The sequence below is a fragment of the Panthera uncia genome, chromosome D2 (genome assembly GCF_023721935.1).
Source record: "Panthera uncia isolate 11264 chromosome D2, Puncia_PCG_1.0, whole genome shotgun sequence".
NCBI classification, from domain to species: Eukaryota; Metazoa; Chordata; class Mammalia; order Carnivora; family Felidae; genus Panthera; species Panthera uncia.
This window is the reverse complement of record NC_064818.1, coordinates 56,710,910-56,738,230: the sequence shown is the minus strand read 5'-3', so window position 1 is coordinate 56,738,230 and position 27,321 is coordinate 56,710,910. Positions and strand designations below refer to the sequence as shown.

General features: G+C 42.9%; 2 protein-coding genes across 3 annotated transcripts in view; both read left to right on the top strand.

Annotated features, from left to right (window-relative positions):
- ERLIN1 (ER lipid raft associated 1) overlaps positions 1 to 4,387 on the top strand; it is a 58,297-nt gene extending 53,910 nt beyond the window's left edge. The window contains exons 15-16 of one of the 2 annotated variants that reach the window (XR_007460778.1): positions 1,610 to 1,719; positions 4,302 to 4,387. The gene's annotated coding sequence lies outside the window, so the exon portion shown is untranslated. The remainder of the gene's footprint in view (positions 1 to 1,609; positions 1,720 to 4,301) is intronic. The other variant, XR_007460779.1, reaches the window with a different exon arrangement.
- On the top strand, positions 3,997 to 26,586 carry CPN1 (carboxypeptidase N subunit 1). The gene is made up of 9 exons (XM_049645573.1): positions 3,997 to 4,476; positions 7,037 to 7,233; positions 12,237 to 12,392; positions 15,551 to 15,733; positions 17,001 to 17,112; positions 19,707 to 19,846; positions 21,103 to 21,202; positions 23,307 to 23,425; positions 26,310 to 26,586. The coding sequence occupies exons 1-9, from the start codon at positions 4,254 to 4,256 to the stop codon at positions 26,421 to 26,423; spliced, it is 1,344 nt and encodes a 447-aa protein (XP_049501530.1). The 5' UTR covers positions 3,997 to 4,253; the 3' UTR covers positions 26,424 to 26,586.
- The last annotated feature ends 735 nt before the right edge of the window (positions 26,587 to 27,321 follow it).

Below are 27,321 nucleotides of genomic sequence, written 5' to 3'. Positions count from 1 at the left end.
TTGATTGTCACGTCACTAGAATGTAAGCACCACATGAGCAGGGGTCTTTGTTGGGGTTTATTCTATATCAAAAATAATAAGTAAAGCCATTAGCCTTTAATGGTAAAGGCCTTATGTATGTATTTGTTGAATGAATGAATTGTATGCCATCATCTAGCATGGTCTTGAGCACAGAATAATTGCTTAATGCTGCTGCTATTACTATTAATCTGCTAATCATATGTATGGAGCCCTTACTGTGTGCCAGGCACTGTGCAAAAGGCCTTACGTGTGTTATCTTATCTGATCCACCCAACTCATGAGGAAGGACCTGTTTCTTCTCCATCCTATACAGAAGGAAATTGAAGTTTAGAGAAATTAATTAATTTGCCCAAGGTCAAATGACCTAAGAGGGAGTTGAACTTTACTTAAAATCATATCCTTATGCATTATGCTAAGTGAAATAAGTCAAAGACAAATACTGTATGATCTCACTTATATGTGGAATCTAAAAAAGCCAAGCTCATAGAAACAGAATGGTGGTTGCTAGGGGTTGGGGAGTGGACGAAATGAGATGTTGGTCAAAGGATACAAACTCCCAGCTGTAAGATGAATAAGTTCAGGAGATCTTATGTACAGCACAGTAACTGTAGTTAACAATACTCTATTATATACTTGGAAAGAGAGTAGATCTTAAATATTCTCGCCATATGCACACACATACAAACACACACACACACACACACACACACACACACACACACACTAAGATAAGTGAGGTGATAGAAGTGTTAACTGACCCTATCGTGGTAATCATTTTGCAACACATACATGTATTGAATCATCACATTGTATACCTTAAATGTACACAATGTTATGTTAATTTTATCTCATTAAAGCTGGAAAAAAATTTTTTTAATATCATATCTCTCTGACACTCAGACTCCTTCCACTTCTAGGTGTTTTGAGAGGCATTGCATGCATTCTGGCTTTAGGACATGTGTTCCGGTGCTCAAAGTGGAATCCCAGAGAAGTGCCAACCTCAGCTCTGATATATAGAGGGTTCCCTGTTTACAACAACCCAAAGTTCAAACAGGCAGGGAGGGTACATCCCTCTCCTAGAGAAGAGGAGTCATCTGTGTAGCATGAGTGAGGTCCCCTAAGAGCTATAGGCACATTTGCCAGAGAAAGGGGAATTCTACCGAGGAACAATTTGGGCTTATCTGAGGGCCACTAAGCCAAGCCTTCAGTTGTCACAGTAGGTATTGTCCTAGAAAAAAGGCCTAATGTGTGACAGCGTCTGTAATGCCTTCACAGCCTTCTCTCTTGATTCACCACCTGGGGTGTCCGGATCTTATCAGATACCATGGGATTTTAGTAATGGGCGTAAGGCGGCAGCCCTATGCCACTACGAATTTGGTGTTTATCTAGGGTCAACCGTCTGGACCATTTGTGGGCCAGGTTGGCCTGGATATACAGTGTTCATCCGATATATCTAAGAGGGAATAGTGGTCTTTACTGACAGGTTATAAAAGCATTGGACTTCCTTGGGAAAGTTTGCTAGAGATAGAGCAGAAGGATGCAAGATGAAACATCATTAATGGATTTGTTCGTTCATTCATTTAACAAGGGTGCCTCTATGCCAGGCTCTGTGCTAGAGGCTGTCGGCCATCCGAGATGACAGGACCAGGGTGTCAGTGAGCCTGCACTATATCCTAACACCCACCAGGCACATAGTAGGTAAGTACATTAATAGGCAAAGCAATAAGAATTGGAAATACAAAGACTGATTGTAGTAGCAATTGCAAGGGGAGGTGAGGAAGACCCAGGATTGAGAGCTGGGTCGAGGCACCTGGGGAAACAGCTCAAGCAAAAGCAGGAAGGCAGGTGAAGAGGGCATGCTCAGAAGACAGTGTGTGGTGTGCTGAGTCTGGATGACAAGTCACACCTGGACCATGTAGGAAGGCCTTGAGGACCAGGCTGAGGCCTCTGGATTTTAACACTGCAGCACATGAAGATCTACTGAAACTTTGTTCTTGGAAAACAGGTGTAATTTATATACCATAAAATTCACTCATTTTAAGTGTACAATTCAATGAATTGTGCAGTCATTGCTATGATCCAGTTTTAGAGCATCCTCATTGCTCCAGCAAGATTCTTCATGCCTATTTACAGTAAATCCCCATTCCCATCTCCAGCCCCAGGCAATTGCTATTTTGATTTCTATCTCTGTAGGTTTACTTTTGTATGACAATTCCTATAGGTGGAATAATTTAATATGTGGTTTTTCATGTTGACTTCTTTCGTCTAGCATAGTGGTTTTGGAGTCCATCCATGTTGAAGTATTCAGTTATATGGTTATACCACATTTGATTTATTTATTTACTGGTTAATGCACATGTGGGTAGTTTCAACCTTTTGGCTATTATGATTAAGACTGCTATGAACATTCTTTTTTAAAAAAAACATTTATTTATTATTAAGAGACAAAGAGAGACAGAGCATGAGCATGGGAGGGGCAGAGAGAGGAGGAGACACAGAATCCAAAGCAGGCTCCAGGCTCTGAGCTGTCAGCACAGAGCCCGACGCAGAGCTCAAACTCACAAACTGTGAGATCATGACCTGAGCAGAAGTCGGACGCTTAACCGACTGAGCCACCCAGGTGCCCCAAGACTGCTATGAACATTCTTATGTGCAAGTCCTTGTTCTCTTGCATAGGTGCCCAGAGTGGAGTTGTTAGGTTATATAGTAAATTTATAGTTAACTGTGGGGGGAGGGACTGTACTTCATTCTTTTTCTTTTTTAAAAAAAAGCAGCTTTGGTGAGATCTAATTTGTATACCATAAAATTCACCTGCTTTAAGTATACAATTCAGTGAATTTTAGTAGATTTACAGAGTTGTACAATCTAATCTTGGAACACTTCTAACATCTTAAAAAGAAACCATCTGCCCACTTATAGTCATTCTACATTTCCACTCCCAGCTCTATGCAACCTTTTATTTACTATACATTTGCCTTTCATAAACATTTCATGTTAATTGGATCATATAATATGTGGTCTTTTGTATCTGACTTCTTTCACCAAGCATAATGCTTTTAAGGTTCATCCATGTTATACAATATGCCAGTACTTTATTCCTTTTTATTGTCAAATGATATTTCATTTTTTGGATGTTCCATATTTTGTTTATCCGTTCACCAGTGAATGGACATTTGGATTGTTTCCACTTTTTGTCTATTTTAAATAATACTGCAATGAACATTCATGTACACATTTTGTGTGGATGTATGTTTTTGTTTCTCTTGGGTAGATACGTAGAAGTGAAATTACTGGGTCATACAGTAAGTATAAACTTAACCTTCTAGGTAACTGCAAAACTGTTTTCCAAGGTGGCTGCAACATTTATTTTCCCATACGAGGGTCCCAGTTTCTCCCTATTCTCACCAACACTTGTTATTGTGACTTTTTGATTATAGCCATTCTAATGGATGTGAAGTGATACCTCATTGTGTTGTATTTCCTTGTGACCAATAATGGCGAACATCGTTAAATGTGCGTGCGTATTAGCTGTTCATATATCTACTTTGGTAAAATGTCTATTCAAATCTTCTGCCCATTTTCGAATTGGGTTGCTTTATTATTGTGTTGTAAGAGTTCTTGATGTATTCTGGATATATTGTCAGATTTGTGAATTGCAGTTATTTTTCTCCTGGCCTATGGCTCATCTTTCCATTTTCTCAATGGCAACTGTTGAAAGATTTTTGAGGAGCAAGGAGACAAGACAGAGCTGTGCTTCAGAAAGAGTCTGGCAGCAGTGTGTGGGATTGATCGAAATGGACAGAGAATTCTAATTAATACATCTCCTTAAATTGTAATATAGGGAATAAGCACAAGCCAAGTTTCTCAAAATTCTCTGGGAATCAAAGGGTTATAAGCAACTATTTATTGAAGCCTGTTTACAGTCCAGTTAATCAGTAAGCCAGAATCAGTGAAACTACCCAATCTGGGGGAGTACAAAAGCCTTTCAAAAGGTTTCCCTGGATTAGGAAAATCAGAGAGATGGGGGAGGAGAGATGAGTGGCTATCCCAGAGCTACATAAATAATTTCCAGCGTTGAACGGGACAATTCTGAACTTCCTTGCCAGGTGTTGTGGCACTGGTGTTTACTGGCGGGAAACTAGGAAGAGCTGGTTCTTGGCCCTTGGATTTTGACTGGTTGTTGGGAAAGGTGGAGCCCATTTTAGTGGGTCTCTTTGAAAAAGCCTGTCAAGATGTCAGGCCTGCTCTCAGTCTTCTTCCATCTCCTCCTTCTCTTCAAGTTGGTTGCCCCAGTGACCTTTCGCCACCACCGCTATGATGACCTTGTGCGGACGCTGTACAAGGTGCACAACGAATGCCCCTACATCACGCGGGTTTACAGCATCGGGCGCAGTGTGAAGGGGAGACACCTCTACGTGCTGGAATTCAGCGACTACCCTGGAATCCACGAGCCCTGTAAGCCCTGAGCAGTTCTTGGAGTGTATGGGACAGGACCCTTCCCTGACAAATCCAGTAATTGGGGCTGTTTTCTGGGGAAGTCCATGGACCCCTCCACCTATAAAGTATCACCTCTTCCTCCATCTGTGCTAAATATTTCCCCACTTAGCCCTCAAATTGCTCCTGCCTCTGGGGAGCTACAACCCTAATTCAGGCTCTAGTCTGTTCCTCCTTTGGAGGTTCTGTTTGCTCAAGACCTTAATGCTAAAAGGTGAGTCATCTTCCCTCCTCCCATCCCAGCCCCCCTGCCTTCCCTCCCATTACCCTTCTTTCTTCCTTGCTGTTACGCTGTCTTTAACCAGTGCTTCAGGAGACATAAGCAGAAACAATCAGCTCTTCTAGTTCTTTCAGGAAGCCTCAAAGGGTTTCCATTCTCTTTGGGGAATGACAGTATGATACGTATGGGATCCTGGAGATAGTTTGAGGTCTTGGGAATTGGTTTTATGCACTGCATTACTTTTTGTTAATTTGTTTCTATTATAAAAGCAACCTGTATTTAGATTAAAATAGAAATTAGGTATGGAAACAAACAAACAAAAAAGCTCACGCCATAATCCTACCACTCACAGATGATCATTGTTAACATATCGATGCATATCCTTCCAGACTTTTTTGTATGCATGTTTAACAACCCCCCCACACATACACATATTTTTTTTATAAAAATGGAATCATAATAGAACAGCTTTTCTCATTTCATAGTCTTTTATAAGTAATATCCATATCTGTAAATGTACATCTTCATCATAATTTTGGCTGCATGATATTCATTGCATGGTTGTATTTAACAGTTCATTGAATGATGGGCATTGAAGTTGTGTCTAATTTCTCATATCTTGACTTAGAGCAGTTGTGACATCCAAGTTATGTCTGTTCCTCCTAAACACCGTCAGTTTCAAATCTCTCTCATCCTTTCCACTTCCACACCACCCACACCAGCCAAACATCATTGCAACCTGCGTATATCATCACACTAGGTTCCCGACTCTTTCAAACCCTACCTGCCACCACTCTCTAAAACTTCCCTTCAGCACACAGATGCCAGAATACTTTTCCCAAATATTTAATCTTCTCACTCCCCTGCTTAAAATCCTTTAGTGACAACCTCACACTCAATGGATCCTGTCTGTGACAGCTTTAGAATGTTACATGGCCAGTGAGGAGGGTATGGGAGGGGGGGGGGCACTGGCTCAAGGAAGTCTATGTCATTAAATAAGGATAAGGACTTTGCTTTGAAGCAACACTTGCATAGAAAGCACCATGTTTTTTGGGGTGTGTGTTCATTGCAGAAGCTTGTGGGTACTAGTTTTAGGGCAGCCCCCTCACTCCATGCATTCAAGGCCTTCTTGAAGCTCTTTCATACTATTCCAGCCCTCGCTAATCTCTCTTTTCTCTGATGCCCTATAATTTAGCTGTTAATCCATTCATTCCTTTCATGCATTCATCATTCATTCCACAAATATTACTGATTATCTAGTACTGATTATCAATTACTGATTGTCTATTTTGTAGACTCTGAATAGACAACAAACAGGATAAAACAAAGACACCTCCCTCAGGGGCCTTAATTTTAGCCATGTAAGACTGGCAACAAATGGGTAACTAAGTAAATACATATTAAGTCAGATAAAAAAAAGTGCTATAGAGAAAAAAATAACCTTTAAAAGAGAGATAGAGAATGCCATAAGCAGGAGAGGGGGTTGTTGCTGTTTAGGAAAAGCTTCTTTTTTGAGGTGAGTTTTGAGCATGTGATGGAGCATGCCACGCTGTAACTGGAAAGTCTTTGCAGACAGGAAAGAACAGGAGTGTGCTTGGTGTGTGTGAGTGCAAGGAAGCCCCCTGTGGCTCCAGCGGAGTGAACGATGAGAAAGCAAGGTCAGGGCAGTATGGTTGGGGATAGGGATCCTAGGCAGGAGATCAGGTAGTGCCTTATAAGCCTGTGTAAAGATTTTGGCTTTTAGAATGAAGTGAGAAGCCACTGGAGGGTTTTAAGCAGAAGAGTGACATGATCTGACTTAAATTTGTAAAATTAAGTTTTCAACTGGGATGATTAGGAACTGTTATGCCATAACCCAAGTAGGGAAAGCCTGCTTTCTTGTGAAAACACCATTCTTAACCTGAAAAGACTTGTTTCTGAGAAGCACCAGGCTACTGTGAATGCACCTGGGCTTTGGCCTCCATCTTATTAAATAACTAGGTGACCTCCAACAGGTTACTCAGCTGCTTCCGCACCTCCCTCATTCTGGAGCTAATGATGCCTACTTCACAGGTTTTCTGTGAAGATTAGGAGTAATGAACACAGAAGGGGCTCCATGGCATGGATTTTTGTAGCATTTATGATTGTAATTTGTTCAAAAGGGCCTCGGGAATCACTGGAAAAGACCCAATGGAAGCATAAGATTTTCATGTGTTCATTACGCGAAGAGAGGGAAAAGGTTCCTATGCAACGTTAGGAATCCTTGCCACTTGCAAACTTTCCCATCCTCTTTCTTCTCGCGTGTTCTTGTCGCGCCTGCAGTGGAACCGGAAGTCAAGTACGTGGGGAACATGCACGGCAACGAGGTGCTGGGCCGCGAGTTGCTGCTGCAGCTGGCGGAGTTCCTGTGCGAGGAGTTCCGGAACGGGAACCAGCGCATCGTGCGGCTGGTGGAGGGCACGCGCGTGCACATCATGCCGTCCATGAACCCAGACGGCTACGAGGTGGCTGCAGCCCAGGTACTGAGCCCCGGGGCGAGAGCCCTCCGGGGAGTCCGTAAAAGCATCAGCCCAGTCCCGCTGTAGATGCCACTGTGCAATAGAGAAAAGGCCGGTGGAAATACAACAGTGTGCAGACCCGCTTCAGCGCTGTGGCTCCCTAGGCAGTGAACGTGGGCTGCCTCCACACCTTTCCGGCTGACCTCCCGGTTTTGTTGTGGGGATCAATGAGGCAATATCTGTGACAGTGCTTTTTAAACTGGAAACTACTAACCAGGTGTGAAGGGCTCTTGGCAAAACCTCCTTCCCTCAATTTTTAGCTTCTTACTCTAAATACTCTTCTCCCTGCCGCACTACACTTACCGTTTGCATTGGGCTGGGGGGAGGGAAACAGAACTAGCTTGGCCCAGAATGGCGAAGTCAGGGGCTAATTCTAGATTCTTCATGCATTTGGTTATATTTCTTTTTTTTTTAATTGAGGTATAATTGACATACAATATTATATTAGTTTCAGGTGTACACCATAGCGATTAGACATTTGTGTGCTTTGCTCAGTGAATATTTTACTGTATTTATGTACGACTTTTTCCTCTACTAGCATCATACTCAGCCTTTTAATTCTTTATTTTAAATATTTTTTTTTCAACGTTTTTTTTTTTTTTTTTTTTTTAATTTATTTTTGGGACAGAGAGAGACAGAGCATGAACGGGGGAGGGGCAGAGAGAGAGGGAGACACAGAATCGGAAACAGGCTCCAGGCTCCGAGCCATCAGCCCAGAGCCTGACGCGGGGCTCGAACTCACGGACCGCGAGATCGTGACCTGGCTGAAGTCGGACGCTTAACCGACTGCGCCACCCAGGCGCCCCTTAAATATTTTTTTTTTTAACATTTATTTATTTTTGAGAGACAGAGAGTGGCAGAGCATGAGCAGGGGAGGGAGAGAGAGAGAGAGGTACAGAATCTGAAGCAGGCTCCAGGCTCTGAGCTGCTTGTTAGCACAGAGCCCGATGCAGGGGCCCAAACTCACTAACTGCTAGACCATGACCTGAGCTGAAGTCAGACACTCAACTGACTGAGCCACCCAGGAGCCCTAATTCTTTATTTTAGAGTTACATTTTGCAGGGATCTGTGGGCTTTTACTTTATTTCTTGACGTAAATTTAAATGTCAGTGTGCCTAACTTTAAATCAACGATTTTGTGTGTGTGGCTGTGCATCAGAATCATACCTGAAGATTTTTTGAAATATAAATTCCTAGGTTCCCCCCCCACAACCCTCATCTACTAAATTAGAATTTGGGGGGAGGGGCGTGAAGCCAGGCATCTGCTTTACATAATGGATATGTTCCTTTAAAAGCTGTGCTTAATTAAACCTGGTTTGTTTGGGGTTTGGGGTAAAGAATTGTAAATTAAAGAGGTTTTTTTTTTTTTTCCAATTTATTTGGGGTAGTCTTGAAATTTTTTTCATTTTTAAAACTAGATTTCACTACTTAACTTTTAAAAAATTTTTATTTTATTGTGGTAAGAACACCAAAGATCAAGTCTATGCTCTTAACAAAATTTTAAGTGTACAACACAGTATTGTTGACTATAGGTCCAGTGTCATATAGCTAGTCTCCAGAACTTATCTATCTTGCTCAACCAAAACTTTAGGTACCTTCATTAGTAACTTCCCATTTCCTCCTCCTCCCAGCCCCTGGCGACCATCCTCCTCTCTGATTCCATGAATCCGACCACTCTATCCCGTACAAGTAGAACCATGAGGCGTCTGTCCTTTTGGCCCATCCCATTTTTAACCTACTTAAGAATAGTGCTGGGGAGGTAAGTAGAGGCAGGGAGGAGAATGGAACCAAGATGCTGAATGAAACACAAATTTGACCCTTGCATTCTCACAGCTTCCTGCCAACACAACTCATCAAATGAAAAAAGAAAGCTTTGTTCCTCCACTGGAAAATCAGAGAAGTGCACATTAACATCTTCAGGCTTGAGTTTCCAAAACAGCAGGAAAATTTGGAAGAGATATGGGGGAGACCTCCAGCCTGGTTGCTTTCCTTCTATTGAACCTTCCCTATATTGCAGTGGAGAAACCGGAGAACCTCAGACTTGCCCACATCTCTTGTAGAATGAAGTGGGGTGAGGGGAAGTGGGGGGAATCCCTGCCAGCCTTGTAAATCCTAGAGCCATCTCTGGGGAGCCAGTCACCTCTGCTCACCTGCTGTGTACTTGTTCAGAGGGAGCAGAGCTTGAACCTGAGTGCAAGAGAAGCCTATTCAGGTTCTCAGACTTCCAGGACTACCTGCCATACCCAGAGGAAACCTGTCTGCAGGGCTATACAGGGGAGACCTGCCTGGCCACCAAACTTTAAAGCTACCTGTAGGTAAAACAGAATAATCTCCCCTTCCTCCACCCCACTAAAGTTTCCCAAATTATAATCCCTAGAAACTGTGCATATGTTATGTTACATGGCATGGGAGAATTAAGGTTGCAAGTGGAATTAAGGTAAAATAATCATCTGACTTTAAAATATCCTGGATTATTTGGATGGGTCCAGTGTAATCAATCACAGGGGTGCTTTAAATGTGGAAGAGGGAAGCAGAAGGCCACAGAGAGCTTTGAAGATGTCGTGCCAAGGAATGTGGGTGGCCTCTAGAAGCTGGAAAAATCAGGAAGCAGATTCCCTTAGAGACCTCAAAAGGAACACAGCCCTGCTCGTGTCTTTATTTTACTCTTATGAAACCCATTTCAGTCTTCTGATCTCCAAAACTATAAGATAATATGCTTGTGTTGTTTTAAGCCACTAAGTATGTGGTAATTTTTTTACAGCAGGAATAGGAAACAAATACACCACCTACCCTGTTTATGGGAACTTTCTGTTAAGGAAACTCTTTACCTGCAGCCTAACTAATGATCTGATGTGAGTGGCAAATCAACTAATAAGTAAATTAATGTAACTGTTAATATGGACAGTTGTGAGCTACATTGATATGAATGAGCAAGGAGTGAAAAACTCCTGGAAGCGTGATGAAAATCATTATCTCATAGAAGTGAAAAATTAAACCCCAAACTGAAAAATCATACAGATATTTTATATCAGAGCAGAATGAATTAGGGAACTTAAAGTAACTTTAAAAAAAAATATGTTCTCAACGAGATATAGGAATAAAATATGAGCAGAGTGCCATGAAAAATAGAGAAATCTAAGAACAATAAAGATTTTTTTTAAATATGAAAATGGTAGTACATCTGTGAGTGTTTAGCTTAGCACATCCATCCATTCACCCCACTTCTAGGAACTGCTACTAATTTGGGCTCCACCCTCTCCATCCACAGGGCTCCAGTGAACACTCCTCCCCTTCTCTAATGCCATACAAAACATTAGATGGCATTTCAGTTTTGTGATGGCCTTTGAACATATCACTATTCTGCCACTTTATATATTTTAATTATTTACATATATATCTATCTCCCCGTATATAACGTGAATTCCTGGAAGGTAAGCATAACGTCTCATTATCTCCCTTCCTAGTGTTTTTCAGAGGACTTTGAGTAGAGACGCATTTAAGTAAATGTTGATTGGCTAAAAGGATGAATGAATGAGTGAATACATGACCAAATAAATGATAACAAGCTGAAGTGTGAGCAGGGAAATAAAGGAATGCAGGAGGTTGACATTGATGAGAAGAAAGGTAAACAAGGATCCTAAATAAAAAAAAAATAAAAACAGTGGGGGTGGTTTCCATGGTGTAGCCGCTTTGGAAACAGTTTAGCATTTTCTGAAAAGGTTACAGATAGACTTCAATTATGACCCAATAGTTCTACTAGTTGGTGACTACCCAAGAGAAATGAAAACATACATCTGTACAAAGACTTGTACATGAATGCTTATAGCAGCGTTATTCACTGTAGCCAAAAAGTGGAAATGATCCAGATGTCCATGTACAGGGTTGAATAGCACCCTCCCCAAAATTCGTGTCTAACCTAGAACCTCTGACTGTGACTTTATTAGGAAATAGAGTCTTTACATATGCAAGCTAAGGTGGAATCATACTGGCTTGGGGTGACCAACTCAAATATGACTGGTGTCCTTCTAAGAAGAAAGAAATCTGTACAGAGACACCCATCAGGGAGAAGCCCTGTGAAAATGGAAGTAGAAATTGAAGCAATACATCCGTGAGCCAAGGAGTGTGTCAAGGATGGCTGGCAGCCATTAGGGGCTGGAAGAGACAAAGAAGGACCTTCTTCTAGGGCCTTTGGAGCATATGACCCCGCTGATCTCTTGATTTCAGACTTCCGGACTCCAGAACTGTGAGAGAATACATTTCTGTTGTGATGAGCCACCCAGTCTGTGTAATTTGTTTCAGCAGCCTAGGAAACTAATAGTCTATTAATTGGTAAGTAAACCCAAATAATGGAAAATTATTCAGCAATGAAAAGGAATGAAATACTGACACATGCTACAACGTGGAGGAACCTCAAAAAACATTGTGTCCTGTGATAAAAGCCAAACATGAAGTGTGTGATCCCACTTAGTGAAATGACCAGAAAAGGCAAATCTAGGGAGACAGAGAGTGATTACGTAGGGCTGGACTAAGAATGAGGAGTGATTGAATGGGCGTGAGGTCTCCTTTCAGGGCGTTAGAAATACTTCAAAGTTTGATTATGCTGATGCTCACACGACTCTTCTCAGTGGGAACTAGAATTCATTGAATTGTGCACTTAAAATGGGTGAATTTTATGGTATGTAAATTACACCTCAATAAAGCCATATTTTAAAAATAGGGTTCCCATTATCCTGAAACATCCAGTCTTGTCAGAGTGTCTCCTGGGATCTCTACCATCGACACGTGGTTTACAGGGAAATGTGAACCCCACCGCTGGGACTTTGGATAAATTAATGGAGAAAATGGTGCATCATTTGATAGATTAACCTAATGCGCCGCCCCCCCCCCGCCAAAACTATGCAGTGTACTTCAAATATGGGATCCAGTCTGGAATCTTCCTTTCTCGTTTCTCCATTTTCCTGCTAGGGCGCAGACATTTCTGGATACCTGGTTGGCAGGAACAACGCAAATGGAGTGGACCTGAACCGCAACTTCCCCGACCTCAACACCTATGTCTACTACAATGAGAAACATGGAGGCCCTAACCACCACCTGCCCCTCCCAGACAACTGGAAGAGTCAGGTAGGAGATGAAATGTTCATGCCAAAGCGGGTAAATCAGCTTCTGGAATCGCTTCTCGAAATCTCCACATCAATTAAACAAGCACGAATTAAGCATCCACTCAACTCTGTGTTAATCTGTGTAGAGTGGCAAGAACTATATCTTCCGCTCTTTGTATTCACTCTCTCCCCCAGCAAAGAGGCCCTCCCAGAGCACATGCTGTTTGATGTTAGTGGTAGCGAAGTGAAAGCGGTTATCATACCATTGTGCAGTACTTTACCATTTTACAAAATGCTTACTTAGCCAGTTTTTCAGCTGATTTGTAATGCTGTGAAGTGAACATACGAAGCAGGGCTGAGATCCGTCCCTGGCTTACACCTACACAGCTAGTAATTGGTGGACTCAGGATTAAAACCCAGGCCTTCTGATTCCTAAGGCAACATTCTTTCTACCACATTATCCCATCAAAAGAGGACTCTAGCATTCTGTAGATAAATCTCTCTTACATGTGATGAACTGTGTGCTCACCAACAATTAGCTACAGAAGGAAGCTCAGGCAGCTCACTCCTACAGTTTTCCTCTGCCCTTTCTGTCTAACTCTCAGCTGCTTTACCTTACTGTCATTTCCCTTACTCACAATCTGAGGAGCCCAGCTGATGCACCCAGGCCTGGAGGCCTGGAATGCCACCCGTAGTAATGCGAGTGCTCCTGGGAATAACCACTGTGATTCTCAGAGCATTCCCACCACCACCCTGTTCCTTCTACTGTATAAGGTACTTTAAACATTCTATTTGTGAATATTTAAACTTAGAGATTGCAGGTGTAAGGCTTTCTATTGGGAGTTTCCAGAAAGAATAGTCTCAGTTTTTCCCCCTTGAAAATGAGGCAGAGTCATTGCTGACAAGTTTAGATTTCAGATAGCAACTATGCCCTTGGCTCAAGTAAATAATAAGTCAAAACTAACTTTGTAGTAGTTGGCATATCTAGCCGGAAGGATGTCCTGATTTATTAAACTGGTCCAAGTAAAATAAGGTAATTGAGCCAATAGTAATTAGACTTCCACTGGCTCCTTTTTCTCCATATTAGAAGAAAAAAGGCAATGAAAAGTAAGTCTTCTTGCTCCTGATGGGAGAGGAGCAGTGAGAAGCTGGCCTTATGCTGATGGATGGTGGCTTAGGACATGGAGAAAGGGCTGCTTCAAAGGATCTGAGCCCTGGTCACAGAGCAGGACTGGTGCCTTTGGTATCTTATCCATTTTGATCGGGCAAGACTCAACCCTATTCATCCAGTCCCTCAGGAATGGCAAAGATGGGGGCCTTCTCAGCTGACCGCTAGTCCAAGGGGAGCCATTAACACATTAACACCACATAACCTCTAAGCAAATCCATCCTGAGAGGAGGGAAAACACTGAAGACTGTAAATTATTTACTTACACTGCAAATCCAAGTAGATTCAAGGCTTTCTTTAGAATGCTGTCACTCACTAGGAACATAATATGCAATCAAGAGGGTAGAATTCAACTACTTAGGCAAGACTGGCCCATATCATACTATATCTAATCCATTAAATTTGAATATGACCACAGGAGTGTGTTCTACTTGTCAACATTACAGCAGATGCAGTAGTGTAAAGAGGAGGTTGAAAATCATTTGTGTCAACCAGCTTCCCAGGTGTATTTACTAGAGCCCTTAATATCTGCAGAGGTGCTTCAGAAGCCACTGGAGCAATGGGTAAATTGGAGAATCCCTTCCTTGTTGTCAGAAAGAAGCCAAGCCGGGTCCCTGAGCTCTCCACCCATGCCACCCTCTTCAAACCTCTCTCTCTTTCTCTCTTCTCATCCAAGAAGAAGCCATAACTTATTAATCATAGAAACAGTACAAAATTCCAGACCAAGCTGCAGCTATTCTTTTGAAACACCAAAAAAAGTTTCTTGTTTTCAGATGGTTACATTGTTAATTCCGTAATAGCATTTACAACGTCATTACTGTTGCTCTTCAGGGCTGGGACTGCCTTTGCTCTTGACACATTTGCTTGTGACGTGACCAGTTCTATGTCCTTAATTGCCACACCTATTTCATCAACTTCTTCTTTACTCTGCTCTTGTACAGTTGGAGTCTGTGTGTTTTCTTGAATGCCTGAGACAGCTTCATCTTGAACTTCCAGTTTCTCAGTAGCCGCGAGTTGTGCCTGCTGAGATGAGTCCTCAATAAGAGACTTTATTTATTTTTTATTTTTTTTAACATTTATTTATTTTTGAGACAGAGAGAGACAGAGCATGAACGGGGGAGGGTCAGAGAGAGGGAGACACAGAATCCGAAGCAGGCTCCAGGCTCCAGGCTCCGAGCTGTCAGCACAGAGCCTGACCCAGGGCTCGAACTCACAAACCACGAGATCATGACCAGAGCCAAAGTTGGACGCTTAACCGACTGAGCCACCCAGACGCCCCAAGAGACTTTATTTTTTATAGCAGTTTTAGGTTCACAACAAAATTGAGGGGAAGTCCAGAGTCCCCATATACTCCCTGCTTCCCATTGTTCACATCCCCCAGCCAGAGTGGTAATTTGTTACATTTGATGAACTACCCAAGTCCATAGTTTACATTAGTGCTCACTCTTCATGGTATACATTCTATGGTCTGTGGCATTTGTCCACTGTTACAGTATCATATACCATAGTTTCACCTCCCTAAATGCTCTCCCTTTACCTACTTTGTATATTGGAATTCCACATTCCAATTTTAATGTCATTTTGAAAAAGAGTCCATCCACTTCATTTTTTATTTTTATTTTTTTAAGTTTATTTATTTAGAGACAGAAAGCAAGTGAGCATGAGTGGGGGAGGGGGAGAGAGGGGGAGAGAGAGGGTCCCAAGCAGGCTCCACACTGTCAGCATGGAGCCCGACACAGGGCTCAAACCCATGAACCATGAGGTCATGCATGACCTGAGCCGAAATCAGGAGTTGGATGCTTTAACTGACTAAGCCACCCAGGCATCCTTCCACTTAAATTTTTCAAACTATTATGCAAAAGACCAGAGTTTTCCCATCTCCTCTTCTCATATCCAGGAGGACACTCTTTGTTTTATTCAGACGTACTATCCTCTCGGGCCACTTCCTGACAAACTCATTTGGATGGCACCTCCGGTTGCAGCTTCACTGCCAGCCCCTCGTCTGTCCACAGGTGGAGCCCGAGACTGAGGCTGTGATCCACTGGATCCGCTCCTTCAACTTTGTTCTTTCAGCCAATCTCCACGGAGGAGCAGTGGTGGCCAATTATCCATATGACAAGTCCCTGGAGCATCGGGTCCGAGGGGTGCGCCGCACTGCCAATACCCCCACACCCGATGACAAGCTTTTCCAGAAGGTACGCAGAATGGCAGCTTGTCCGGCCAGAGGAATGTGGGACTCAGGAGAGGATTTAGGGGGTCTGATTTACGAGGTTATGGTAATACGACTATGTTAATGAAAAATAGACCATGTGCATGAAAAAATGTTTACCTAATAGTTCAAATAAAATCAAGAGATTAAAATCAACAGATTATTTTATAGTTAATATATTAGTAGTAATGTATAATTAATACAAATAATAAACATTAATTATCAATTCATCAATTAATGAATTCCATAGAGAATAACACCAGTTACTGCTTTGCAAAGAAAATAGATTACTATAACTTTCTCTAGTAATCTCCTTTTTCCACTGTTATAAAGTAGCACTAAAAGGGAATTATAGAGATTCCGCATATATTCCTCTTCCCCCAACACACACCTCTCACACCTAATATATACAGTATTCCCCCCTTGTCCATGGGAGATGTGTTCCAAGGCCCCCAGTGACTGCCTGAAGTTGCAATAGTACTGAACCCTATATATAATTTTTTCCTATACATACATGAGACAAAGTTTAATTTGCAAATTAGGTGCGGTAAGAGATTAACAATAATAACTAATAATAAAATAAAGCAATCATAACAATATATTATAATAAAAGGTATGTGAACAATATGCTATAATAATAGTTATGTATAAGTTATAATAAAAGTTAAATGAATTTCTCTCAAAACATCTTACTGTGTTATACTCACCCTTCTTGTGATGATACAAGATGATAAAATCCCTATGTGGTGAGATAAAGGGGAATGACATTGTGACCTAGTGTTAGGCTACTACTGACCCTCTGACATGTTGTCAGAAGGGGGATCATCTGCTTCCAGACCCGAATTGACCACAAGTAACGGAGACCATGGGTAAGAGGGTTCTACTGTAATTCTTTTCATGGTAAAGGCCTATTTTACTTGCTCCTTGTTTTATAAAATTAAGCTAGAATATGGTACACCTAGAAGGGAGTTTATATGTCACCTCGTGTCACCCCTCACTTTGCACTTGAAACTTATCCCCAGGCAGGTGGAAAAATCAGAACACAGTTCTCCTAACTCTAGTCCAACACACACACACACACACACACACACACACACCCCTTCTCCCTATGCCTGCTGGTATTTTCTTTCACTAAAGCAAGTAATGAGTTGTTTATACAGGGTGGGGCTTTGTGGTATCACCCTACTTCTAAGTGTGAGCATTGCCAAGGAGTCGGGAGCACTCAAGTCGTTCTCCATCCACTTTACCCACAGCTGGCCAAGGTGTACTCCTATGCACATGGATGGATGCACCAGGGATGGAACTGTGGGGATTACTTCCCAGACGGCATCACCAATGGGGCCTCCTGGTATTCTCTCAGCAAGGGTAAGAAGAGTCCTGGGCACAACAGTGCTTTAAGTTGAGGTGGAATAGGGCTCATCTCTCCTAAATTATCACTTTTTCTCAGGGAAACAACAGGAATACTATAGAATTTTGCATTCAAGTAGAGATCTGAGCAATGGAGAAGTCTTAAGTTGGCATTTAATGTCATGTTCTGATTCTTTAAAATGAAGGTAGGGATACCTTGTGGTCCTTTATTATTTTTTGTTTTTAATTCTTATTTTATTATTTTTTGTTATTATTTATTTGTTTTATTTGAGAGAGAGAGAGCAGGGGAGAAGCACAGAGGGAGAGAGCGAGAGTCCCAAGCAGACTCCATGCTCAGAGTGGATGGAGCCCAATGCAGGGCTGGATGTAGGGCTTGACTCAAGGCTCAATCCCACGACCTTGAGATCATGACCTGAGCCGAAATGAAGAGTCAGACATTCAACCAACTGAGCCACCCAGGTGTCCCACTATGTGGTCCTTTAAAACTTGTGGTTTACATAATAGATTAGGGCATAGGAGGGAAATACTGTAGTCAAGTGGTTAAGAGTATGGCTGTAAGGGTACATTGGGTTGAATCCCAGCTTGCCCATTTACCAGTTATGTGGCTTCAGGGTAATTACTTAATCTCTCTGCCTCTTTTTCTCATCTGTACTTTAAGAATAACAATACTTGCATTATAATTTTGATGTGAATATTCAATAAAACAATGTACATAAAGCATTGGAAATGCATGGCTTATAGATGTTAGGGTCTTTTCTAAGTAGCATGGAGGTATGCCTCACAGAGCAGCAGATGACCAAAGGAGCTGGCCTAGATGCCAACAGTTCCTGTGATATATGCTCTCTGTGCCCTGTCTGCCCATCTCCTGTGAGCTGGAGTTTGCCATGGACATTGGCCACTGACAGCATAGCAGAAACCTTGAGCAAGAGGCTTCTCTCTCCATTCTCTGGCCCTTCCCCATCACCAAGAGGCAAGAAGTCTGTTTATGAACCTTTGGTAGACAGTGACCGTAAAGATAGAGAAGAGACTGAAGCAGGAAGCCAGGTTCTTTTAGGCATCATGTTTTAGCAGCTGTCTCTCCTGTCCTTTCAAATCTGACCTGGACAGAGCCCAGATAACAGAAAGCTCCCTGGTAAGGGTTGAACTGATGGCTGGTTCTATGGAAAGTGGGAAGGAGGAAGGTTAAGGAGTCACCATGTACTGGGAAGTGGTAGACTTCTTATGGCTGACAACTTGCTTGAACACAAGGTAAGAAGATTTTGTTGAACTTTATTTTTTTTAGTTTGCATTAAGAAAGCAATAGGTGCCCCCCACACAGTTTAAAATCTCAAATATACTTTCCCAAATTGTACTTGTTTTTTTCTCCCCTTTCCCATCATCTGAGAAAGCATGGCCCATGCTTCCACTGAGAATCATTGCCCCAAAATAAGCTGATACAATTCCAAGGTTATTCAGTTCATTAAAATGATTGTTCCAAAAGTGTGGTCTCTGGACCAGTGTCATTGGCATCAGCTGGGAACTTGTTAGAACTGCAGATTAGGGGACCTCACCCCATACCTAAGGCCCAGAAACCTGTATTTGGCTGGACACAGCCTTCTAGATTATTCTGATGCAGAGAGAGATCCAATGTAAGAGGTCACAGTTGTTCTTCAGCTCTCTCCATTCTTTCTACAACAGCTGCTTATGTTCATTAACTTAGAGCAGGTAATAGTTGATTAAATGAATAGTTTTTAACCCAAACACATTTGTGATATAAACACCACTCTAATGATCAGGAACATATTAAAAAAATAATTGATTCAATTGAATAATGTAGAAGATAGACGCAGACAAGCATTAGATGGAAGAGAACTATAGCTGCCTTCTGTTTTTTCAGGGGCCTGTTTTCCTGAGTTAACTGCTCTCAGGTTAGTGCAGCAGTCTCAGATAGGAGGAGGGTGGTGAAAACAAGATATCTATCTCATCTCTAAGCTCCAGGGTCTGAAGAACATCATCACCCAGAGAGAAGATCTGTCCCCCCAGAAGCAGTACAGGTGCAGTCTAATATCAAGGCATGACTAACAAGCAGACTTTGGAAATGCTAAGAAGGTCAAGAAGTGAATTTAAGCGTTGAGATGGAGAAAAGGAGAGGATGGTGATAACAAAATGGGCATTTATGAAGAGAGAAAACCGGGAAATTGGGGAAGATTTTATGGAGGAGAAAAATAAGTGGAGATCAAGAGGTAGAATAGAAGGTCACAGAGGGGTAGGGTGGTGGTGGTGGAGGAGAAATCTTGGTTAACGGGAGTGGAGGTGGGGAGTGCCTGGGTGGCTCAGCTGGTTAAGCGTCCAACTTCGGCTCAGGTCATAATCTTGCAGTTTGCAGGTTCAAGCCCCGTGTTTCTTGGGCTCTGTACTAACGGCTCAGAGCCTGAAGCTTGCTTCAGATTCTGTGTCTCCCTCTCTCCCTCTGGACTTCCTCTACTCACGCTCTTTCTCTCTCAAAAATAAATAAACATTAAAAAAATAAAAAAATAAAAAAAAAGAGAGTTGAGGTGGGGCATTTGTGTGATCTTGGTTTTGTAGATCCGCTACTGCTCTCTTTCCCTCAGGAATGCAAGACTTTAACTATCTCCACACCAACTGTTTTGAGATCACACTGGAACTGAGTTGTGACAAGTTTCCCCGCCAAGAGGAATTACAGCGTGAGTGGCTGGGTAATCGGGAAGCCCTAATCCAATTCTTGGAACAGGTAAAATCCTATTCTTTAACTTTCCTAGTTACAGAAAGAGATGTGTTTTCTGATGGTAGCAAGGGTTTTTGTGAGGCTCAGTGCTGACTTCTGCTTTGATTCCGTACAGTACATCTGGGCTGCTTCTACTGAGCCATTTTATTCACTCAACATTATTGAGCACAGTTATCTGTCAGAAACAGTACTGTATGCTAGGGATTATGGGCAAACAAATTTCCCTGCCCATATATAGCTTATGTTTTAGTTAGGAGAGATAGACAATGAACAAAATAATAAAGTAAATTTCATAACATGTTAGATGCAAAATGTAGTGAAGAAAACCTTATGGAGAAAATGAATTGAAATGGACACAAAGGAGGTGAGGGAGAGGATCATGCAGCTGTCTAGAGGAGAAGGGGCTCCCTGATGTGGGCACAACAGGAAGTGCTAGGCCCCCAACAAGCGATTGTTAGGGAAATGCAAATCAATTACACAATGAGATACCACCTCACACTCATTCAGATGGCTTCTATAAATAAAAAAAAAAAATTACAATAAAAGACAGACAATAGCAAGCATTGGCAAGGATGCGGAAAATTGGAACCCCTGTGTGTTGTTGCTGGGACTGTGAAATGATGCAACCACTATGAAGAGCCGTATGTGGTTTCTCAAAAATTACTAATAGAATAGCCTCTATGATCCAGCAATCCCACTTCTGAGCATATATCCAAAAGAACTGAAAGCAGAATCTCAAAGAGATATTTGCACACCTTTGTTAATATCAGCATTATTCACAATAGCTAAAAGGTAACAGCAACCCAGGTTGCAGCCCAAGTGTCCATTGATGGGTGAATGGATCAATGAAATGTGGTAGGGACATAAAATGGAATATTCTTCAGCCTTAAAAAAGAAGGGAATTCTGAGACATGCCACAACATGAATGAACTCTGAGGACATCATGCAAAGAGAAATAAGGCAGTCACAAGAAGACAACTATTGTATAATTTTCTTACATGAAGTGTCAACAGTAGTCAGTTCCATAGAGATAGACAGTAGGCTAGTGTTGTGATTTGCCTTAGGTTTTCTCAGGGGTCACCTTGCTCTGTTGAGAAGAGATTGTCGGGAACAGGAAGACAGAGAGACCAAGTTAATCAAGCGGCTGTTAACATAATCTTTGTGAAGATCAAAGGCAAAAATGTATGAGAAAGCTTTGAGGACTCCCAAACACTGGATGCCTGTTTTGTGGTCCTAACTGTGCCCTGTAAACTTTCCTACAGGTACACCAGGGCATCAAGGGAATGGTGCTTGATGAGAATTATAATAACCTTGCGGAGGCTGTCATTTCTGTTAGTGGGATTAACCATGATGTCACTTCAGGTAGGTGGCCACTGCTTGGTGGAGTGAGAGGGAAGCCTTCATGTCCTCACCTTTTTTCAGCATATCAGGAGGCCAGTTTGTACGCCAGAGAGACTAGCAGGGGTGTCAAGGACACTGGGGGTAGGGACAGGAAAGGTGATAGAAACAGGGACAGGGGAGCACCTGGGTGGCTTAGCCAGTTAAGCATCGACTCTTGATTTCAGCCCAGGTTATGATCTCATGGTTCGTGAGTTCAAGCCCCAGTGCAACCAGAATCCTCCATACCAGTGGCTGGACCTGCGTTTAGGGATCAAACGTTGGGCGTCCCTCAGAACTTCAGGGCTTGCTAGATTTTCATACCCTACTCATGCACAGGCAGGGAATGTCTTTGAAACATTCCAGCCAATCACTATATATTGAATACCGCTAATTCCACCAATAAGAGCCCACTTCCAACACTCACTATGCTAAATTAACAAATTACTCATTTCACTACTGAAGAAACTCATTGCCAATATTCATTATGCTATTTAGAAAAGCATCTAGTATTGATTACAAATAAACATAGCCAAAGCCCTAGTCATAGCTGTATCTGGAATTGGGCCTTTATGATACATGCTATCTAACCATTCTTGGGTGTAAGTTCCCAGTTAAGAAAATGACAGCCCCTGGGGTGTAACTTACACTATCCAAGATATGGATGATAATTCACTGCTTCTGCTAAAGTATTTTAAAAGAAATTACAGGCATTTAAAGGGGGCAGAGAAGATACTGCCTTATTATTTATTGTGTGTCTCATTCTTTTTTAAACTTATTTTTTATTTTATTTTTTTGAGAGAGAGATGGGGGGACAAGCAGAGGGAAAGGGAGAATCTTTTTTAATTTTTTAAGTTTTTTAAATTTATTTTGAGACAGAGACAGCATGAGTGGGGGGAGGGGTAGAGAGAGGGAGAGAGAGAATCTCAGTCTCCACACTGTCAGCACAGAGCCTGACGCGGGGCTCAAACTCATGAAACCATGAGATCATGACCTGAGCCGAAACTGAGAGTCATAGGCTTAACCAACTGAGCCACCCAGGCGCCCCAGGAGAGGGAGAATCTTAAGCAGCCCAGCAAGGAGCCTGATGTGGGGCTCAAACTCATCATGACTTGAGCCAAAATCAAGAGTTGGAAGCTTAACTGACTGAGCCACCCAGGCGCCCCTGTCTCATTCTTAATTGCATTTACTATTTCACTTATGCATTGCTATACACTTAAATGTTAAAGGCATGGTCACAATTGTTTCTAAAGAGATACAAAGTCATTAGCCAAAATGGTATATCCCTGCCATAGAAAAATAGGCTCTCTTTTGAATTTTATTTTCCCCTTTAGAAGGCGATGGAAGAAATATTGAAAATAGGATTCTCAAATCAGACCTACAGTGGTCATTTAGTCCAGCCCTCTGACTCAATATAAGATTACATACATACAACACCACTGATGGCTGGTTTTCTAACCCAGGGCCGTCCTGTCCTGTCCATTAGTGCAGGACCATGGCCATCAGTTCAGACTGTGCACTGCACAACTGTGTAGCTGTTACAGGGATGCTCATTCAGTCTCTAAGTGCTCACGATTTCACAAAGCATCCATGTCTTTTTCAATAGCTCTGTTTGTCACAGCAGTTTTTCTTCTTTCTAGCAAAATCTTCCTCCTACAGTTTAAACTCATACTTCTCATTCTTATTTTTTTAGGTAGATGTCATTTCTTCACAGTGGCTTTTCAAACATTGAAACAGAAGTTTCATGTAGTTTCTTTACCACACAAAACATTCATAGATCTTTCAGCATATCTCCCAGTGACCCTTCGCTGGACATGAGTTTGTTTTAAAATACAGGGTCTAGAATTAAACACACTGCTGTGCTCAGTACAGAGCACAGTGAAACTTCTACTTCCCATGAGCTGAGAAGCCCATGCTCTTATTACATAAAATAGCCTAAGATGCTTTTAGATCTTAGCCAGTTTCATCATGCTATTAAAAAAAAATTCAAGCTTGTGGTCAGCTAAAACCCTCAGATCATTTGTCTTATCAAGGCCCCAAATGGCAGATTTCTAATCAGCAGACTGAGTTCTATTCTTGTAACTTTTAGGTGACCATGGCGATTACTTCCGGCTACTGCTTCCAGGTACCTACACTGTCACTGCCACAGCACCGGGGTTCGACCCAGAGACAGTGACCGTGACCGTGGGTCCTGGAGAACCAAAACTGGTGAGTTAGGCTGACGTTCACAGAGCACTGTAAAGATCACTTACACAAAGTCACAAACAGCCTATTGCATGGTTCTAATCACTGCTGAGCTTCCCTGTTTCACTTAAAAAAAAATTCATTGCTCTCATATGCTTATTTTTCTTCTGTCATTCTCCTATTATATCCTTCCCCACTTCCTTTGGCTTTTTCTCTTTCTTCTGTTTCACATAGCATAGTGATGAAAGCACTGTCTTCTTCTAAAAAGTACTATCTTCTGTCCAGAGACCTTGGACAAATTACCTAATCATTCTTCCTCAGTTTCTTCCTCTGTAAGTTGGTGTGAACAGCACCTGCTTTATAAGAGGTTGGAATGGGAAAGTGCACATAAAGTATTTAGTACAGTGACTTCCACAGGGAAAGTGATCAACAAATGCTCCTTTATAATCCCACAGACCTTGCCCAGATCCACTCCCTTGAATTGCCTGCTCTGTGCCGTCAACTAGGACTACCACCAGATGGCACTCTGCCCCCTCCTGGTGCCCCTTATGCCCGGCAGTCTTGCTTTTTCCACTCACCTTGGCCAAAGAGCCAGCTACTCCCCGGTATTCAGCTGGCCACAGCTGGCTTTTGTAGGTAGGACGAGAAGCAAGGAATGTTTTTGACCTACTGCCTGGACCTTTTCAGCTTTGGTCGTATTAGATTAAGATCCCAGAGCTGAAGAAGCTCAGAGGTCATGGACACTAGTCCTCAGATTTCTCAAGTGAAGAAGAGGTAATGAGGCAGTTCTATTTAATGAGCACCTACAGACCTTGTTTCCCCACAGGTCTGCTCTTCTCTGGGGCCTCCTTGCTCTGTCCAGTTCCTTCTCTGTACAACCCTAGAGCCCAGCAGACCCACTCACCCCTTTCTCTGTTGACTCTGCAGTCAAGTAGCTTGTTGTCCTCAATAGTTATAGGTACTATTTACTGAATGGTTCCTATGTATGAGACACTATATGAGAGCTTTCCAGAACTATCTCATCTAACCTTCACATCCCTGTCAGGGACACGTAAGTCTTCCCTTTTATGGCCAAGGAAACAAACTTAGAGAAGAAACATGCCCAAAGTCACACAGTGAGCGAGTGGAGCCCCCGTTGGAACCTCTCTGGGGCCTTCAGGGCTGCCATCTTAGCCAGTGTGTTGAAGGACCTCATGCTAAACTCACAACCTGGGTGCATAACCCAGGTTTTAACACGAGGACCCAAGTAGAGAGTTCTTTATGTCCTCTGAAGAGTCCTCTGAAGTTTCTAGATAGTTCCCCCTTTCCCCTCTCCTCCTGCTAGTCCTAGCTCGTGCCCCTTATAAACTACTTCCACTTGCAGATCAGGCAGCTCCGACTGCAACCTGTTATCTGGCCCCAGTTTGTCAGCCAGCTTTCTCCCCGCACCAGCCTCCAGCCCTTTTCTCGTTCTCCCCCAAGGTCAAATGGCTGATAGGCAGCCTCACGGGCGGATTCCACCCTGCGTGGCAAGCCCTCTTCAATGCCAGGTGCAAACGGCTGCGAAGCCTCTTAAGTAATCTACTTCAAAAGATGTCACTTCTTTGTGATATAGCCTTTCAGTAAATTAAGATAGCCCATCATTATGTCAAATATACCCCAGAAAGGAAAAAAAAGTTGTCTTTTGGACATGATACCCAGAGGGGAAAACAACTAAGAATCCATTTGCGGATCACAGTAGAGCCACTTTCTCTTTTCATTTTTCTAAACAGACATCCATCTGGCCAAGGGAAGAAAAAAGAAAAAAGGATTATTTACTGGAGGGTTTTCATGTTACAGTGAAGCCTCTTTCACACCATCTCCCAGAGTCCAGTGTTCTCTTTGCTTTTCCCCACAGCCTGCCAGAGGTCAGCTCCTTTCCTTGTCCTGCCCTTCCTTTATTTTGCTGCCTTCTCCCTCTCTCTCCCTCTCTCCCCTTCTCTCTCCCTCTCTCCCTCTCTGTCTCTCTTCCCCTCCCTCCCTCTCCCTCTCTTTCTCTCTCTTTCTCCTAGATCTCTGAATTACTATATAAGAAATGGTAATGATGTAATTAGCTCTGATTTCCTCTACTTTGGGGAACTGGCAGAAAAGCTGGCTATGGATTTTCGTGGAAGGGGCGGAAAATGACCCCATGGAGAGCTTGCGTGCATGTTTTTCAACTCCCAGCTGGCTTCAGCAGCTCAGACTGTTCCAAGGCCTGGAAGCCAGGGATCCCTCAGGGGAATGTGGTTAGAACACTGTGCCACTCCCTCCTCCTAGGAAGGTTCCACAGTCTGCAGACCTACACTTTTCAGTCAGAAGCGTCTTCACATCTGCAGGCCACAGACAGAGGACAGGTTTCAGCCTTATGCCAGAAAGGACACGTTCACTGCACATGGAAATTTGGAATTTAAGAATCCATATGAATAATCTGTATCATCTCCACTATCTATATTTTCAAGCAATTATGGCAGCAGGTTTAGATCTGAAGATGTGAGGTATTCATTGGCATGCCTGAGCACAACACCTGTGATTCACACATTGGCATGAAGGGGATTATTATGGAACCATCCGTCATAGCTCTGGTCCTAAGCAACAGTATCCGTGAAATTGTTGTTTGAAGTGTGGATGTCATTTTCTTCTCATACTTATAAAATAAATGTATATTAAGTTCATCCAGGTATACCCTATGTCATCACCAGTGATTATGTACCTCCTCTTGGGAACGTTAGCCAGGCTGGATGCCGTGGTGCTGCTGTGGCTCGCTGCTGTGCTAATGCTCCCTAGTGCCCTGCCCTCAGGACCTGGAAGTGTGGTCAAACCAGGTCCAAACAGGTTCTCCCCAGTTGGAATTCCAGGAAATGGAAAACTGACTCCTCTCCCCACCTAGCTGCTTCTTTCTTTCTTCCAGGTTAACTTCCATCTCAAGAGAAGCATCCCTCAAGCAACCCCCACGAGGAGAGTTCCCAACCCAGGGCACGGACGCAGAGTCTTACCAAAGAAAGTTCAGCCCCGGGTCAGCTAGGGAAGAAGATGAGGAGACGAAGCGGCCCCAGAGAGTCCCTGCCTGAAATCCACAGCGCTGGGGTGACATGTTAGAAAGGCTTGTTCCTGCTCTCCCATCAGATGAAACATGCTTTCTATTTTATTATCTGGGACATATTTAAATATAAACGTATTCACGACAATTCCAAATGGTCTCTGTTCCCGGGGTTAGCCCTCTGATGTGGCGGTGCACACACTCAGCAGGATTCAGTAAGATTTCCCGATTCTGGGGCTGTGGTTTGCATCCAGGAGGTTCCGTGCCAGTCCGCGCTGCATCTGGAGACCAGCTCGGGCTGATTGGCTGCTTTGCCTCCAGAGTCTAGCACCGAGCCTGCAACATAGCAGATGCTCAAGGGAGATTTCTGAATGAATGGCCGAAAGACTGAGATGATTCGTCACTGATGTTGTTCCCATAGCAAGACCGGGTGACTAAGTCTTCTGAAATCCCAGAGGACCATTTCAACAATAGCCAGTAGTTTCTTAATAAGAAAAGGATTTCACAGGCAAATACCTAGTCCCGCTGCAACTCACTTTCGTACGTGGCCGTTTTACACAACATACATCTTTCAGAACATTCTCTGGGTCTGTAAGTATAATGTAGACGCCTCTATGGAATGGCTCTGTCCTGTCCCTGTGCCAACAGTACCCAGCACTGTCCACCCCGCTGAGTTCCCCAGAGCCCATTTGTGCTAAAAGTGTTACTGAGGAAGAAGAAGTTAGTAAAGGTTTTGAAGAGATGTGTAGTCACAAGCACACAAGTTCATAAGCTCCCGCTGGGCATGTTGGGGTTCCAGGTCCCTTGTGCCTGGGGCTTGGTGAGGGTTCTTCCCCATGCACCCCGTTTCAGAGCTCATCTCAGGGCAGGCTCCAGTTTCCTC